The sequence below is a fragment of the Fundulus heteroclitus genome, unplaced genomic scaffold, assembly GCF_011125445.2.
Source record: "Fundulus heteroclitus isolate FHET01 unplaced genomic scaffold, MU-UCD_Fhet_4.1 scaffold_72, whole genome shotgun sequence".
Classification (NCBI taxonomy): domain Eukaryota; kingdom Metazoa; phylum Chordata; class Actinopteri; order Cyprinodontiformes; family Fundulidae; genus Fundulus; species Fundulus heteroclitus.
This window is the reverse complement of record NW_023397165.1, coordinates 1,187,675-1,204,778: the sequence shown is the minus strand read 5'-3', so window position 1 is coordinate 1,204,778 and position 17,104 is coordinate 1,187,675. Positions and strand designations below refer to the sequence as shown.

General features: G+C 39.3%; 1 protein-coding gene across 3 annotated transcripts; it reads right to left on the bottom strand.

Moving 5' to 3' along the window:
• Nucleotides 1-6,704: 6,704 nt before the first annotated feature.
• LOC105937878 (solute carrier family 22 member 4) lies at nucleotides 6,705-16,934 on the bottom strand. 3 transcript variants are annotated; one of them, XM_021324980.2, is made up of 12 exons: nucleotides 16,709-16,934; nucleotides 15,017-15,443; nucleotides 14,197-14,300; nucleotides 13,952-14,106; nucleotides 13,671-13,842; nucleotides 11,086-11,212; nucleotides 10,725-10,825; nucleotides 10,396-10,610; nucleotides 7,534-7,716; nucleotides 7,146-7,281; nucleotides 6,851-6,943; nucleotides 6,705-6,810 (listed from the first exon to the last, which is right to left on the bottom strand). In XM_021324980.2, exons 2-11 carry the CDS (start codon nucleotides 15,422-15,424, stop codon nucleotides 6,889-6,891), a joined length of 1,656 nt encoding a protein of 551 aa, XP_021180655.2. In that variant the 5' UTR covers nucleotides 15,425-15,443; nucleotides 16,709-16,934; the 3' UTR covers nucleotides 6,705-6,810; nucleotides 6,851-6,888. The 3 variants fall into 3 exon arrangements, with proteins under 3 accessions (XP_021180655.2, XP_021180654.2, XP_021180656.2); XM_021324979.2 differs by having other exon boundaries at nucleotides 6,705-6,943; XM_021324981.2 differs by having other exon boundaries at nucleotides 6,705-6,943; nucleotides 7,146-7,200.
• Nucleotides 16,935-17,104: the final 170 nt, after the last annotated feature.

Genomic DNA, 17,104 nt, shown 5'->3' with positions numbered 1-17,104 from the left:
CTTGCTTACTAATTTGGAAGGATTCCAAAGTAAAAGAATGAAAAAGTTAAAATATAGATAGCAACACAGTTCAAAAATGAGTAAAAGTCCTGTTTGCTGGATTATGCATGACCTTGAATGTACATATTTTTGCATATTCACCCTTTGGGATGAGAACACAACGTGGTAAGATTGTTATCTGCATAAAGCTGGCATTTTGACTTTGCACTTTCTTGTTGATGCAAAGCTGAGAAATTCTGCTAAACATCATTAAAATGGATCCGGGTCACCATGGCAGCTCATCTGGTCTGGGCTCTTTTAGGAGAGTGCCCCCTGTCTAACAGCCAGTAATTTGTTTTTGAATGCTTTAAAAAATACACTCATGAGGTGTAGTGAATACCACTTAACACCAGCAAACATGGAACACAAAATTAAAACAACAACTTTGGCGTGTATAATGGCCCGAGACTTCATTACGTAAAAGACCAATGACATTGGCTCTTTTTTTTTTTTCTGATGTTTTTCTTCCCCCGGACTTGTAGAGGTATCTGTGGCAGCCTGTTATCTACCCCCACCCTCCCGCCGCCTCATCACCTCTTGATGTGATCCACTCTCTGATGATGACTGATAAAGGAAGTATTCAGCTGCAAAACAGATTCTGAGGAAGCGAGAAGCAGACATACCTCAGCTTTAACAGTCTGCTTACTTTAACAAAAAAAATACTACATTCTCAGCCCCTGGAGGATAGACGTTTGAACTACTAAGTGTCATTTTGAAGACTAGTGTCTTTTAAAGTTAAGCTTTGAGCAGGAGGTGGTATGAGGAAGTTTGTTACATTTCGCGTTCACATTTCTAGAATGCGGTGACGTAAAAACAAAACAAAAAAAAAAAAAAAACAAGCCAGACTTGTTGGGTTCAGAGCAGTCACAGGTTCCTGCTGCAGCGTGTTTCCTGCCCAACCTTTGCCTCTCGGTTAACTTCATCTTCTGCAGGTTCATTGTTTTTATCATCAAAAGGTTGTGAACAATTTTAGCGGTCTGTTTTGTTTTGCTTGCATTTTTAAATGATAAAGTGAAAAAAAGAAGGCAGTAAAAGAAAAACCAACAAACCTGTGAGCAAATAACTAAAAACTACCAGACTGTATTTTTCCCACGACAAAGAGCATGAAGCAATTTTTTTTATGATTTTAAGTAGTTTGGCGCCATCTAGTGACCAACTTTAGTTTTGTTTCTTGACGTCCTAACCGTTTTCATTAGGCTACTTTAGCACTAATGTGTTTGCAAACATTTAAAAAAATCAATAGATTGGGAGTCCGAACTCAGTTTACCATTTGATATCGTTGAAGTAGACATGACCAGAGTTTCAATCCAATTCTTCCTGCACAGTACTGAAATTCAACTCTGCTTAAATGATATAGAGCCTTTGACGTCATCACGTGTCCCTTTATGACTTAATTGTTGCTGCTGGTAAACCCAATTGAGGACATGTCTGGTAAATTGTAAAACTTCCTTCAGGAATGTGTAAAGTCTTATCACACTAGTGATAAAGTTGCTTATGATAACAGTTGCTTGTCGTTAACTTATTTAGTGGCGCTATATATATATATATATATATATATATATATATATATATATATATATATAAGATATATATAATATTATATATATATATATATATATATATATATATATATATTTTTTTTTTTTTTTTCCCCCTCATTTGAAAAGAGAGTCTTTTACTGTCTTCAAAACATTTCTAACCTTTTGGCTAATTGCTTAACCAATCTAAAATTTCAGCTGCAAATAACTTTTTTGATATATAAAAAACGTGTTTATTTAATTACCATCTTTACAACTTTGTCCAAAAACTTAACACTGATTTTAAACCTATTTTGAGGGTAGAGTATAAAGAGTGACATTGTTTTATTTTAATGTTTTACTGCAAATTTAGCTTAGTTTGAATATGCAAATTTGTTTAGATTAGCTATAGATTCAAATGAACTATGAAAATGAAACTCAAACGTTAAAGATTTATCCATTATACCATGCAGCCTTAAAGTTCTGCAAGAAAGGGTGTCTTTGTGTTAATATTGGAAAATCCAGGTAATCCCAAAATTGATAAATCTTCATCTAGATAAAACTAAAAAAAAAAAAAAAAAAAACCACAAAGACCTATTTTTTACAGTATTTTACTTCTGCAACAAAATTCCCTGTTGGGATAAATTCAGCAATGTCAGCTAAAATTAGCTAAATTAGACGGTCATGAACGCAGATGCCCGTGTTATAACTAACACTAGGAAAAATGCGCACATCACCCCAGTGTTGTCTCTTCACTGACTGCCTTGCCCTTTTCCAGCAGACTTCAAGATCCTGTTGCCTTACAAGGCCTTAAACGGATTGGCCGTCTCTTACCTCTCGGACCTTTTGCATTTGTATGTCCCTTCTCCAGCTTTCAGATCTTAAGGCACTAGCCTTCTAAAAATCCCTAAAGCACCGAGAAAAACTGCTGGCGAGCATGATTTTCTTTCCGAGCCCCTTTCCTATGGAACAACCTTTTATTTTTATTTTTTATTTCCTTTTTATTAGCTGTTGTTTTCTTACTTGTCTTTTATTGCCATGCAATTGTTCAGCGAATTGTATGAAAGCGCTTTATAAATAAAGTTACTATTACTACTAAAAATGGAAAGTGTTAAAAACAGGCAATGGCTGATTGAATCAAGATCAGAATAGTTGCTTTAAACAGGAAATGGGAGGTGGTGGGAACTCTAGGAAAACAAACACTCCTTTCCTAGAAGGATTTCACAGGCAAGAATATTGCTGCAAATAAGTTTAAACGCATTCATAGAACCACCAAGAACTGCAAGGACAGAAGTTCAGACGCCCCCTTCAAGTCAGAGGACTGTGCAGAGTTCGCTCAGGAATAGAAGGCAAGCGTGCGTATTCCTGGACTCACAGTGAGGCGATGACTTTTGGACACGGGCCTACAGTGTAGAAGGATATTAAAGAAGCCAAGAAAAACATCAGGGTTAGACTGATATTTTCAAGGTAGTACAAGGAATGGACTATGGCGAAATGGGGTGAAGTTTTGTTTCCTTTAATGTTAAGCCCACTTCCGACTTCTTAGGATAGTTGGAGAAAGTAGCATCCAAAGAAGGAAAGCTGAACGCTACATTGGGTGATACTGACAGCAAAACATCCTATGTGTGTATATGTTTGGCGCCAGTTCAAGGGAGTGGCCTCACTTACCCTTTTGTCTGTTATGAATAAAAACTGAAAACATTATCCAAGAGCTACAGTCCGGTAGCAGTATGGTAAGGAATAATGCATTTTCTTGAAGGGCTGATATCACCAAGTCCCTCAGGGATCGATACATTAACATTTTGGGTCTGCGGCCAGGAAACGCCCCAGAGCTCAAACCTCTCAGAAACCCTGTAACAGTTTGCTTAAGCTTGATGCATTTCTCAACAAACGCCTATGAAACGAATGAAGTGTGAATTATGGAATCTGAGTACGCCACAGAAACATCAGTCTAAAAGGTCTGACGACAACGTAGCAGTGAAGTTAGGGCTTGTGCAACTTTGTTATTTTTTATTTCATGTTCATATTGTCTTTTTGTCAAAGACAACAAATATTAATAAAATCCCACCCAAAAGATTTTTTTTGTTTTAAATTGATCACTTATTTGCTCCTACGGCCTTACAGTTTGGCGTTACAACAGATGTGCACAATCTGCGACAATGTGCCAGGAAAGGCTCCAAAATCTGTTCTGTTCGTTGGGTTTGTGGCAGCCTGTCGATTTGAATAACTGACAAAATCTCCCTGTGCCAGCAGGTAAACATGGGTGTTTTTGGCAGACTTCCAGGTTAGAGGAGTAACTTTCTTGGCCTCCAACATCCCTCGTTTCAAGGCAACCTGCACGCCAGGCAGTAGCTGAAGTTCATAATTTCTTCTGGAATAGATGCAATGCGGAGTCTTATACTGGTGCATTAAGCTTGCGTTGTGGAAGTTTGTCGGGAGGGAGCTGAGATGAAAAACAATTTTACGAATATGAACAAAAACACATGTGATCGTAGCCTAAAATAAAATCGAAAATATGAAAACGCATCGATAATTCATCATGTTTTGTTACAGCTTAGATATTCTTCAGTCCCAGCTGCTGTAATACACACACACACACACACACACACACACACACACACACACACACACACACACACACACACACACACACACCTAGGGCTATTTGTTGCTTGTGCCTCAGGCCAGCTGTTACTTTATTCATTTTGAATTCAACCAAAAGCAATCATTCCGATAAAGTAGAGTTTGGCGCCATCATGTGGCCATTTCTGATACAGCAGTTAGGCTGATTAAATAACCTTTTTAAACTTGGACACACACACACACACACACACACACACACACACACACACATATTGCTCGAGTATTATTCGGATGTTATGATTCTCTATCTTCAGAGCGACCTCGCAGTAATGCAACCAGTGAACAAAAAGATAAGAAACAAGGGATAGCAAGGGTAAAACACTGACATGTAGACTTAAATTACTGTTATTCAGTGGTTTATGTCATTTCCTCCTGCTTTGAAAAAAAAAAAAGAAGTTATAATTTTAGAAAGATTAGGCCCATTTTCACCATCACGCAGCAGAAAGGACTGAGACTCGCTCATGTTGGCTAAATGCCTTCAAATTTTCATCAAACGCTGCGGTTCTGTATATAAAAAAAATATTTAGGCTGCAATTCAGATCACAAAGCTCGTTAGAAGATCGCTCGGAAGACCAGCGCAGATTACGTAAGATAAAAGAATAGCGCACAGAAAAAATGAAAATAGGTAAATAAAATAAAGGAGACGCGACACATGGGCACATGTCATTGTATCAAAAGCTGTATCTATGTATAAAAAGAGATGACTGTATATCAGAGAATACCATCAAGGTTTGTTCAAGTAAAAAAAGAAAGAAAAAAAAAAAGCGCAAGGCTGCTGAGAAGAAACGCCAGCATCATCATCGTCACCATCACCTCGTCGAGAGGTCCAGCATGTTGGCCAAACAATCTCTACAACCAAAACAACACTCACCTGCGATCCAGTATATCATTCCTTTTCGGTCAAATAAAATCCATCCAAGCCGCAGAGGTTCGACAGAGCGAACAAAGAACCGGACCGTTGGTTAAACCACTTGGTTTCACTTTTACTTTGCCTCCTGTAACGTAGTCTGCAGTTGCTTTAAATCTCCAGCAGCTGTGGCGCGTCCTGCAGCTCAGACAGCCGCTGGCATCCAGCACAACTGAAATAAAGCATCCCTTTTACCCTGGCTTCTTTTTTAATTCATCTAAACAATGTTTCTCTAAAAAAAAATCATAAAAAGGCGACGCATTTGCTTGCTGTTGGAGATGAAATGAAAGTGAAATGGCGGCCTTTCCACGGTAACACCTGACGCGTTCACGGCTTCCTGTGAAATACCCTGCTGAACGTCAGCAGGGTATTTCACCCATGAGGCCTTCCATGACCACCCTTCTGTTTGGTGTTGAGCAGAAAAGAAACACAATCGAATGGTCGCTTGCTGATCACAGGAAACTATTATTTGAATTTGGGGGGGGGGAGTTGTGGACTCAAATCAAGTTTATTCACATTTATTCTTGGCGTTGGTAACACAGCTGGAGTGGCGCAAAAATGGAATGAATAACAGAAAATAAGAAAAACCTTTAATCTTTCATACATTTATACAAACTGAATTGGGATCTTGTGTGACAGACCAACACCAAGGTGCTTTTCAGTGCTATTAAGTCCATGCTTTGTAGGACTTCTTTTATAGTTGTGATTTCTCGGGGTATATATCCTGCTTGGCAAGTCTAGAGAGGGGAAAAATGTCTCAGTTTTTTTAATGCAAAAAAAAAATAAAAAAAATCGCTAATTAAAATGTGATATAAAAATACCACATGTAACTGAGAGTGTCTTTGAGCATCATGTTTTGCTATTAATTCTCTATTCTAATTCTTGGAATAGGTCTGGACTTTGACTGGACCTTTCAAACAGAAAAATGTTCTTTGGCTTATACAGTTTGATGTCATTTTTATTAAAATCAAAAAGTTCAGTCATCTTATTGTCTGATCAGATCACGTCTGATCTGCCACATGCTTTCTGTCCCCTACATTGCCTGTCGTAAACTTTAAACTGGATATCCTAAGGCTCCATATCATCAGTGGCTTACTGCTTCTTCTATTAAGGCAGTGGGTCACAAATGTTTTCTGTTGTGACCCTTTTGAAAAATTAAAGATGTTCAGCCCCCACCCCCCATCCCAACAAAACATGGGTCAAAAATGTAACTTTTATTGCTCTCGGTTTTAATGCAAAATGTTATGCATTTTAAAAGGGAATACCCAGAATCCCTTTTAAAATGTATAACAGTTCAATATATAATCAATGGTTTCCAACAAATAAAGGTATCTTTTTCAACATTGCCCCACATCTTTTACTTTATAATATTACCAGCAATATAAAAAGGTTTTTAGCCTGACTCACACCTGCAGTCAAAGCAAAGGAAGAAACAAAAACGTTCATTGCCGGCTCGTTCTCTCTCTGGAATGATGGCGCGTTGCTTTTAACTAGACATGAACCTCATCATCGATACATGAATTCAGGGACCCAAAAATAGATGAGCTGAAAATATGGACCAAATAATATCTACCCATTAATACTAAAGACAAATATACTTAGACTTTTTTAGGAGTTTATTAATATTATTCCTCTCCAGACACCAGAAATCCAAAAATAATACCTGATAAAAATTTTAATCAGTTAAATTCAGTCAGTATTTAGGAGAAGCCCAAGAAATACTACAAATTCCTTTCCAAGGGAGCAGACTTACTATACCCCTAACAAAATCGTATACCCCAACTAACTATGCGAGCGCTCTTCATTTTCTGCCTCCTCTTCCTTTTTTCCACAATTTCTGTTTGAACAAAGGCACAAAAACATCAGAAAAAGAAAGAGTGCTGCATAAATGCTCATTGATAAAGCTCAAGTTTCTTTTTAAATGTTAACTAATGTGGCTACACGGCCTCAGAAGAAGGCAGCCGATAATTGAACAGGATGACAAAGACCTTTTGCCGAACATAAAAGTTATCCTTTAGATAAGTTGTGCCTGAACTTACCCAGATACCTGCTGCATGTCTGATAGAGTCTCTGGCAGAGCCTTCCCGTGGGTTTCTGGGAGCATGAAGCAGAACGCAGAAGCAGAAATGGCCATAACACCCATCACTATGTACGGAAGGGCCCTGAGGTATAGCCCTGTGAAAAACCCAGGCTTTTATTTCAAATGCATTGTCCCTAATTAATCATTTGCTGAGAAGAATATCAACTGCCGTTTGTTTAGTCTGCAATAACAGGATAAAGCTTGAAAGATTACAGTAATTCTCACTGATATAAACAAAACAAGAACACTGTAAACATTATATGTAAAATGAAGAAATATGCTTACTATGTATCTTTTGAAAAAATAAAATAAAATCCAAATTTCACGAATGTATGCTCAGCGCTTACCCAGATAAATGATAAAGGGGGAGATGATGGTACCGATCCGTGCGGCTGTGGAGCAACACCCCATGGCTGTATTCCTGATCACGGTCGGGAAGAGCTCCGTGGTAAAGGAGTACAAGATGCAGAAGGCTGAAGTGAAGCCAAATTTTCCTACCATCTCGAGTAGCACTGCCATGCCGGGCAGATCTGGGGAGATCAAATCAAGAGAGCAGATTCACAATCAACTTATGTGGTTGATTTTATCATCCCAGTTTCAGAACAGACAAATGGAAACCAGGCTTAACGTATCTTGCATGCGGCGTTTCATAAAAGAAAAAGGAAAGCAAAATAAACTATAGGCATGTAGTCATGTAAATTGTGAAAAAGCTGAAATAGTTTAATTTCTAACGCTGGAGATAGGCACCAGCACCCCCCGCGACCCCATGAGGGATAAAGCGGTTCGGAAAATGGATGGATGGATGGATAGTTTAATTTCTTATTTAGATTAAATTAGTGATGATTATGACGAACATCGTGCTTAGGTCTACACCATTGCACACAGCTTCTGTTCTGTTTTATTATAAAGGGGGCGTTGTTTAAACCGTGCTATACACTGCTCTGTACTGCGCCATCTTACAATTAAGAAATCCATCATGCAACATGTACAAGTTTTATTTAGTGATGTCATAAGAGTCTGACTTAAAATAGAGTGTCTGTAAGATGCGTGTCACTGTAGTATTGTGATCATTTAATGCTATCTTGGGGAAGTCAGTGTTTAATTCTGGACGGCGTGCTGCAGTTTTATTTTAATGCTCTCTAATCCCACTGTGAGTTGTTCCTGTTTCTTGGACTGTGCACTGTTAGAAATGCCTTTATTTAAACTGGTCTCTTTTAAACACGGTTTACCTTGCAGGATTTTATATTTGTAAAATGGTAAACCAGTTCCATCTCGCCTGTCTGAATCAAGATCTTAATTAAATGTTGTCAGGGTTTGTTGAGTTGGAACCCGGATTCAGCCGCACACACAGGTATGTTTTAAGAACAAGGTTGAGTTGTGGACAGAGAGAGAGAACCAGAGTCTTGACTGAGCAGGAGCAGAAGGATGTAGATGGCAAGAGCTGGAGGACTTGAGCAAGAGGGCTGCAGGTGCTGTGCTGCAAGTCCAGGAAGACGCTGAGAGCCAAGGAGCATACAGGGCAGGCGTGAAAGCGCTGAGGTCCAGGAGGAGCCGGAAGCTCGGCAGCAGAGCGGGTTCTTAGAACGCCGGGGTATGAGGTTAGCTGGCAGCACAGTACAGAGAGTTGTTGGAGCGCTGGGGTGTGGTTCAGACGACGCCACAGCAGCGAGAGTAGTTGGAGCGCTGGAGTAGCAGCAGAACCAGCAGCACAGCAGAGACATTACTTGGAGCGCTGGGGTAGCAGGAGGACCAGCAGCACAGCAGAGAGATTACTTGGAGCGTTGGAGTAGCAGCAGAACCAGCAGCACAGCAGAGAGATTACTTGGAGCGCTAGAGTAGCAGGAGAACCAGCAGCACAGCAGAGAGAGAACTTGGAGCGCTGGGGTAGCAGCAGAACCAGCAGCACAGCAGAGAGATTACTTGGAGCGCTGGAGTAGCAGCAGAACCAGCAGCACAGCAGAGAGATTACTTGCAGGCGGAAAGGCAGAAGGGAACTCTGTCAGGCAGACGTAGGAAGCTCTAACTAACAGGCACGGGAGCTCTGACTGGCAGACATGAGAAGCACGAGGCAGGACGAGGTTTGGATGAACACAATCCGGCAGGGAAGAGCAGACTGAGGAGGGCTTGATTGGAGCATGACAGGTGTAGTTGATTACTGTGGAATGGAGCCAGGCAGTATGGAAGGCAGGAAGCTCCAGAAAGTTCATGGAGAGACAGGCAGGCCAAAACTACACCATGACAAATGTTAATCTGGTGTAAATGATCCTGACTGATGTTTTGCGTTAAATTTTCAGATCAAAACCCAATAAATGAAAATATCTTTGAAAGTGAATTTATTTCACTAACTAAATTCAACAAGTGACACATCTACGTGGATGAATTAGACACAGACTGGTGTTTTCAAGCCAATTTTTCCACGTTATTATGTTTCTCCAGTTAAAGCAAATGAGAACATTGCATTTAAGATTAGAAAATTATATCAAGCCAATAAAACAACACTTTTGTTGACACTGCAGAAATGTCATCTTACTGAAAAGTATTAATAGCTGCTTAAAGGTTGTTATTTCCAGAAGGTACTTTGACCCTGACAAACGAGGGGTCATTGGAGTCCATGTTCTAATTTCATAAGTTTTACTGCATATTGTGGCATAGACCATTTATTAATCAACAGAAATTTGTAGGAGCTGTGGGCTCAAAGCCGGCCTGAGGCAGAAGCAAACTTAGCTGCTGCTTAGGATTCCCAGGATAGTATGTGCCCCCCCCCCCCCCCCAAAAGTCCTCTGCTTCTCCAGAAGAACAGATCTGCCCAAACTTTTGATTTGTGAATATACTGTATATAAATAACAAGTCTACTCTTCAGTTAGAAGGTTTCTGAATATCAGATTTTTTTTAAACTTGAAATCATTCAATAATTTAAAGCATGATTTATTTGGAATACAAGACATAAGAAAATGTTTCTAATTTCACATTAATGATTGCATAATTTAATACTGGTAGTTGATCAATTTCCTCTTATGTTTGTGCTTGAATTAGATTTGATATGAACTGTAACTGTACCTCTTTGTACCTGTTTACTTGAGTCTGTATTAAAACGCTTTGCAAACATTAATGTTAATTCAGTTTGAAACTATAAAACTAGGGGTGTGAAAAACCCAACATAATTAAGCTGGCGAAGGGTCTCCATTGCGCTGGTCCTGTGTGGATCTTACCTATCGGAATAAGGTTTACGCAAATGATCATGAGGCCTCCAAGGAAGAGCATCGCAGACTGACAGAGGCGTCTGGAGGAGTAGCGGAGCAGCAAGAGTACGATGATGTACGCTGGGACCTCTGTGGCAGCAGACAGGAAGCAGTTCAGGTAAGGGTCGCCGTGGAGGTTTGAGGTGTTGAGGGATAAAGCATAGTAGTTCATAGCGACGATCATCCTGCCAAATAATTCAGAGCAAGTCTTTAGTACACGGAGGAGTGAAAGCGTCAAATCCAATGAACATTACTCATCTGTTCCTGTGAATATTTCAGCTCATTATCTGTGCACATACCACAGACTTGAACAAAGCAATGTTGTGGTAAACGTGTTGCAGCTTTTCAGAAGGACCAAAATGTTGAATTTATTGTCTTGCATCTTTAAAACTGTTTCAACCTGTAACAGTAGAGAAAACAAAACGAATTAAAGTTAAAACATGGCAAGACAAAGGTCTCTGATGAAAATAAAAGTTGCACGGGGTATGAAGGCAGAGAAAAGGCAGACAAAACTGAAAAGAAAACATGAAACCAAACAGATTTCTTTAAATACCAAAAGTATGGGGTATTCCATACACTTACAAAAACACTGGGCTCTTTGAGAAGACATTTACTAGTGTTGGTGTTATAACGGTATTAAAGAAGTGCTTTAAAGTTTACCTCCTGCTGTGTAAAAATGTCTTCTGGAGCTTCTACTTTATTCAGCTTTGCTGCGTCTTTAAGGATGGCTTCAGCTTCAGCCACTCTCCCTTGAGACAGCAGCCAGCGAGGAGACTCTGGGATCCACCTGATCATATACAGTCATGGACAAAATTGTTGGCACCCCTCTGTAAATCAAAGAAAATACCACAATGGTCACTGAAATAACTTGAAACTGACAAAAATAACAACAAATAAAAATTCACTCAATAATTAACAAATGAAAAACAGACATTGCTTTTGAATTGTGGTTCAACAGAATCATTAAAATAAATAATAAAAAGAATCAAACAGGCCTGGACAAAAATGATGGCCCCCTAGTAAAGATTGAAAACATTTTGACCATAGGGACATGTTAAACTGGCAACTTAAAGACAAAGATCATACAAATGGTAACCAAAGTGCCCAGCATAAACTCCAAATAAATTAAAGGTGAACTACAAGGTCAAGGTACATCAGTGTCAGATCGCAAAATCCTTTCACTGTTCGAGCCAAAGTGGAATTCATGGGCGACAACATTGTCGGAAGCAAATAATAAAAAGCAAAACGACTCCGTTGAACCACCAATTCAAAAGCAATGTTTGATTTTCATTGGTTCATTTGCAGTAAATTCTTTATTTATTATTACTTATGTCAGTCTCAATTTATTCCAGTGACCATTGTGGGATTCTCTTTGATTAACAGAGGGGTGCCAACAATTTTGTCCACTACTGTAGAGAAAAAGTCAAAATAAAAGTGTTATGAATATTTGAAATCAGAAATCAGGCACACACACACACACACACACACACACACACACACACACACACACACACACACACACACACACACACACACACACACATGCCTAAAATCTAAAATGTATGCTGTTTAAAGTATCTCCTAAATGCCTGAATGCCTAAATGCCTGAATGCCTAAATGCCTGTATTGTGTTCCAACCACAATATCTTGTCTGCCGATCCTATAAATCCCGTCTGCTGTCGCTGTGTCTCGGCCCCATACGATATTTTCATTGAAGCACTGTATAATTCGTTAAACCTTTATGCAGTCCAACGAGAGCAGAATAAATAATACTGTAATATAAATCCCCTCGCTTTGAATATCACATTCTTCTGTAAGCTGAGAATGACAATAACCATATCTCTAATGTAAAAAATATATATAGAAATAAGATGAATGTGCCACGGTGTCACAAAAAAAGGTGAAGTCTCTGAGAAATGTGTAATAAACAGAATCATTTCTGTTTTTCGGTCTAGATTTTATTTATTTTTTGGCAAGTGGCGGCGCATGCCCATCAAAGCCCATGTTCTGAAAGGTTTGTTTTGCAAATCATCATATATTTGTTAAAATATTATTTCATAAAGAGATTTAAATTGCTATTTAATAATTATACTGTTTAATTATACACTTTATTTTTCTCAAGTCTCCAGGCTTGATTTCATCATTTAATTACCAATATTAGTTGTGGCCCCCATCCTTCCAAGAGTCTTGGGATGCTGTGTCCATTTTAAGCCACCCAGTCCTGCCTGTGATAGTCTTAAAAATCGCCCGCTCCCATGAGATTTACGTTGGGTCCTGCGGGACCCACGGTATCCTGCTTCCAGTGGTGGACTCTAGTGCACAAGGCTCAGAGGCGTCCGTCTTTGGAGAGTCAGGCTGAGAGTTGCTCAGAGGGAAAACAGTTCCTCAACAAATTTCTGCCATCTTAAAACAGCTGCTAAATGAGACTACTTGTTTATAAACTTGAAATCCACTGTCTCTTCTTTTGTTTTGGGTTTTTACTAGAAGTCCAACCATTTTCAATGCAAAAAACCCAAAAAAACACCTTCATGGTGAAAGTCAAATATTTTTAGTACTATAAAGCTTTTTTGCACTATAACTTCAGTTATACGTTCCACACAAACAGGTGAACATTTATAAAAAGCACACATAGTGTCCGCGCAATGTATGTTCTTTGGTCTTTTGGATAAATTGCTGTCCGAGCGCTTCTTACCATTCCGTGTGTTTTCATACAGAAAAAACAGTATCAAGTGTCTCGGAACGTGAGAGGCTAATTTTGTGCAATATCAAGTCTTGTCACTTGTTTCAAGACATTTTGATACATCATCTGTATGTACATTACTTTTGATATGCTCCTATTCTGTGAATTGTGAGCATTGGGGTGTGGGATGTAGAATTCAGTGTTCTATTGCATCAGAATCAGGTACATTACTTTTGCTGCGATCATTTCTTACACATTAAGCAGAGGATGAGTTCAGTGCTCTATACGGTCTATGAGGAGTTTTCAAGAAATACTTCTGCTCTATTTACCGGTCTTTAAGAACAAAACAGCAAGTCCCAGCAGTCACAATCCATCACTAATAAGCAATACCTCTTTTAAATTCGGCTAATGATTTGCAGAGAAGAAGACCAACTGTTACAATGACAGCCATTTGCACAAAGATGGAGCGCATCACCCGAAGCACCATCGAGAAAAAAAAGTTATTTTAAAACAAGAAAAAAAGCTTAAAAAGTAGAGCTGGTATATGCTGTGTGGATATTCTTACCACCACAAAGGGACGTAGATCAAACCAGAGGCAGCCATGGGAATCAGCAGCATCCGCCATTCACGGAGAAAGAAGGCTACCGCGGGCATTGCCATGTAGCCCAAAGCCGAGCTCATAAATACTCCAAGTGAGCTGAAAACCACTCTGGTTTTAGGGCTTAGAACTTCGGCTCCTGTTGGCGGATGCCACATCTTTACGGACAATTGTCAAAAAAGAATATGCGATAACCATACACATACAGTGCGCATAGACATTGTACAGTTTGCTTTAACAACGCGTACCCAAAACAAATGCAATGACATAGTTGGAGTATCCCCCAGCACCAACAATAAAGAAAATCAGCAGAAAGGCCTCCCAGCTCGGAGAGAAGATCTGCGCTGTCAGCCCCACGGTTTGAACAGCCATCGTTACAAAAAGGATGGGCTTCCTTCCAAATCTGTAGAGGTAACAAAGTTGATTTGACTTTCTGTTTTCCAGACTTTAAACAGAAATTAAATTAATCTGCGTGTAAATGTGAGGTACTTACCTGTCAGACAGTTGGCCTGAGAACAGAACTCCTAACAGCACTCCAGTGTAATGAACAGAGGTAGTCAGTGGGTTTTTGTACCGATTCTCACATACCAAGTTCCACTGCAAAAGCAGACACGTCTTCTTACTTACTGAACAGCTGGCGGGACGATTTCTTAAACAAGACAGTGTTTTAATTTTACATGGACGCTTCAATCAATTATTATCACGGGAGATAGAGTAGGTGAGCTGCCCTATTATTGCTCACGTGGAACTTATTTAGCATCTAAAGGAATCAAAATAAATGTCAAGATTTAAAACAATGCCGTACCTAAACACAAAAAGGCCTGAAGCTTACTCACTTGACATGATATGTATTTTTGACACTTTGCAAAAGCTCATGCAAGTCGCCCCTGACATTTGTGATATTCTCAAGCGCAAATATACGCAAAGCCATATTTTGGTGCTAAATGCATGCCACCCTGTTTGTGCATATCATTTAAATTTTGATAGAAGCAGAGGCAGTTCTGCAGAGTAAATGTCTCAATTGGCTGGAGATAGAGTTAAATTGACTAAAGTTAAACTACTCTGTAATTGGCTTGAGGTTCAAGAAGTTTATAGCTGCATAAATTAAAGTAATTCAGTGCTCAAGTGTACAAAAATATGAAGACATAGTTGCACATTTCTTTCATTAGAGATCAGGGTTGTCTAAAATGCTTGATAACTTTTATGCAAATAAAAGGAAAAGTTTAAAAAAACACAACATCTTCCATTCCCCCTATTAAAGCAAAGCTATTAAGGGTTTTGCTTCTTTATGTGAAATAAGGATTTTTCTTCACCTCTGTAGCAATAGTTGACTGGTAGACTTCCTTGCTGTATGTCCATCCATCCAGACAGTTCTCCCAGGGAATTTCACTCACGTTCACGTCCACATTCGGGATCAAGTTCTGCTGAGAGTAGTTCCTGACCGTTTCCAGGTTAAGCCTCCAGCAAGAGCTGCGCTTTGTGACACCATCGGCTGTTTCCAGTGGAATGGTCACATTCCTCCACGTCTCGCTGAGGCTCACGTTCTCAGGGACGCGGCATTCATGAGGTGGGGTGTCACCAACAAAGACGATGTAGACACCGACGAATCCATTTGGAATAATACTAATGGCAAGTGCTAAAAAAATCTTCCTCTGAAAGGGCCCCCAGGATCCAAGGAAAGAGGTGATGATGTCATAGTCCCTGATTTTCTGGCTATCCATTGTCTTGCACAAAGAAATCCTAACAGAAAGCATAAAAACACAAGCAGATGTTTTTACTGCTGTTACCTTCTTGAGATTTTGTAAGATGTTAAAGTTAAATGTGAGCTTGGGATTCCTGCTTAAAAGCTGAAACCCTTTTGGTCTTTGTTACAACATGTTTAAAGGAAGGACTTTAGTCACTGCTAGAAAATGTAGGTGTGCATTTTAAAAGAACATACGTGAAGTAGATACAAAGTATAGTTTATCTTTTATTTAATTTTTTTGTAGGTGCTATGCAATCACATTCTGCATGCCAGGAATATTTAACAAGTGAGCTGATCATAATTTACAAGGCAAATAGTCATCACAATATTCATCAATAACATTCCAATAGCACATTTTACCAACATGGTGCAGATTTAATTGCAAACCTATTATTCAAAACATTTAGGTTTTATTTTTATTTTTATAGATAATTTCTTAAATAAAACTACTAACATGCATTTTAAATATAGTTTTTCAATTGCACAAAATCTTACAGTTAGTTGTTGTTGGACTACTGGACTTACAGAAAAATCTACTCTCCAAAAAAGAAACGTTTCCACATGCTTCTGATGACATCACAGAAGGCAGCTGATCTAAGTTAATTCGAATAAAACCATTTCTAATACTCTGGTTATTTTTTTTTATGGTTTCACATATTTAATATGATTCCTCCTTCAAAAGTGTTTGGTTGTATTTTGCAGAAGACTCTTTAAGAACACTGCATGGTTTTCACTGCACAGGACCAGTACTACCTGGAATAGACAGATTTCTTTATCAAAGGTTTTCAGGCAATCGACCGGACAGGACATCCACTGTGGCTCTTCGCTCTTTCAGGAGGAGTGAACGCTGCTCGTCAAGACTCGTTGCAATCTCCCGGGATAATATTTCAATGCAACCTTTCAGATCTGGTAACACGCTGTTCCACATAATCTCCCTCAAGCATACTGTACACTTGGGTCCAAAATATATTTGGCAGAGAGATGACCATCTAAAATACCCGGTATGCACGTGTCTGTGCACGAATGTGAGCTGCTGCTGCAGTCAGTCATGTTACCAGTTAACAGCAGGGATGTTGGCTTCTGATCATCTTTTCAGAGAAACCAGCAGCGGCGCCATATTAAACAGGCTAAATCTATAAAAGCAAGGCAGAAGCATTCCTTTTTCCTGAATGAGTTTACCAGCAGTGGTAAACTCAGTTTCACCGTTAAGTAAATGTTATCTGCGTCCCCATGGGGTGACGAGGAATAAGCTATAACTTACCAAGTTTGAGTTGCAGCGTGGCAGTGTTTGGTTTTTCTGGAGGCAACTTTTCTGCAGCACAGTTGAAGCCTCACAATTAAAAACAACAGATCAGCATGTGGAAAAATCCAATTTTTATGGCTTTGCTGCTCTGGCTCGACTCGTAGATCTAACTTCTTTGGTGGCAAGGCGTTGGTTCAGTCTGCGATCATCCACACCCGGGAAGAAATGACACGCTTCGCTTTGTGCTGGCAGACTCTTTGGTGTTTAAAGCTAAAGTTACACGCATCGTTTGCCAGCTATGACCACCCTTTGATTGAATGAAGTAAATCATAAACTGTCCTCTACACCCCCTGGTATAGACATCCATGAACTCATTCTGAAAATATCGGACAAATCAGAACTTTAATGTGATCT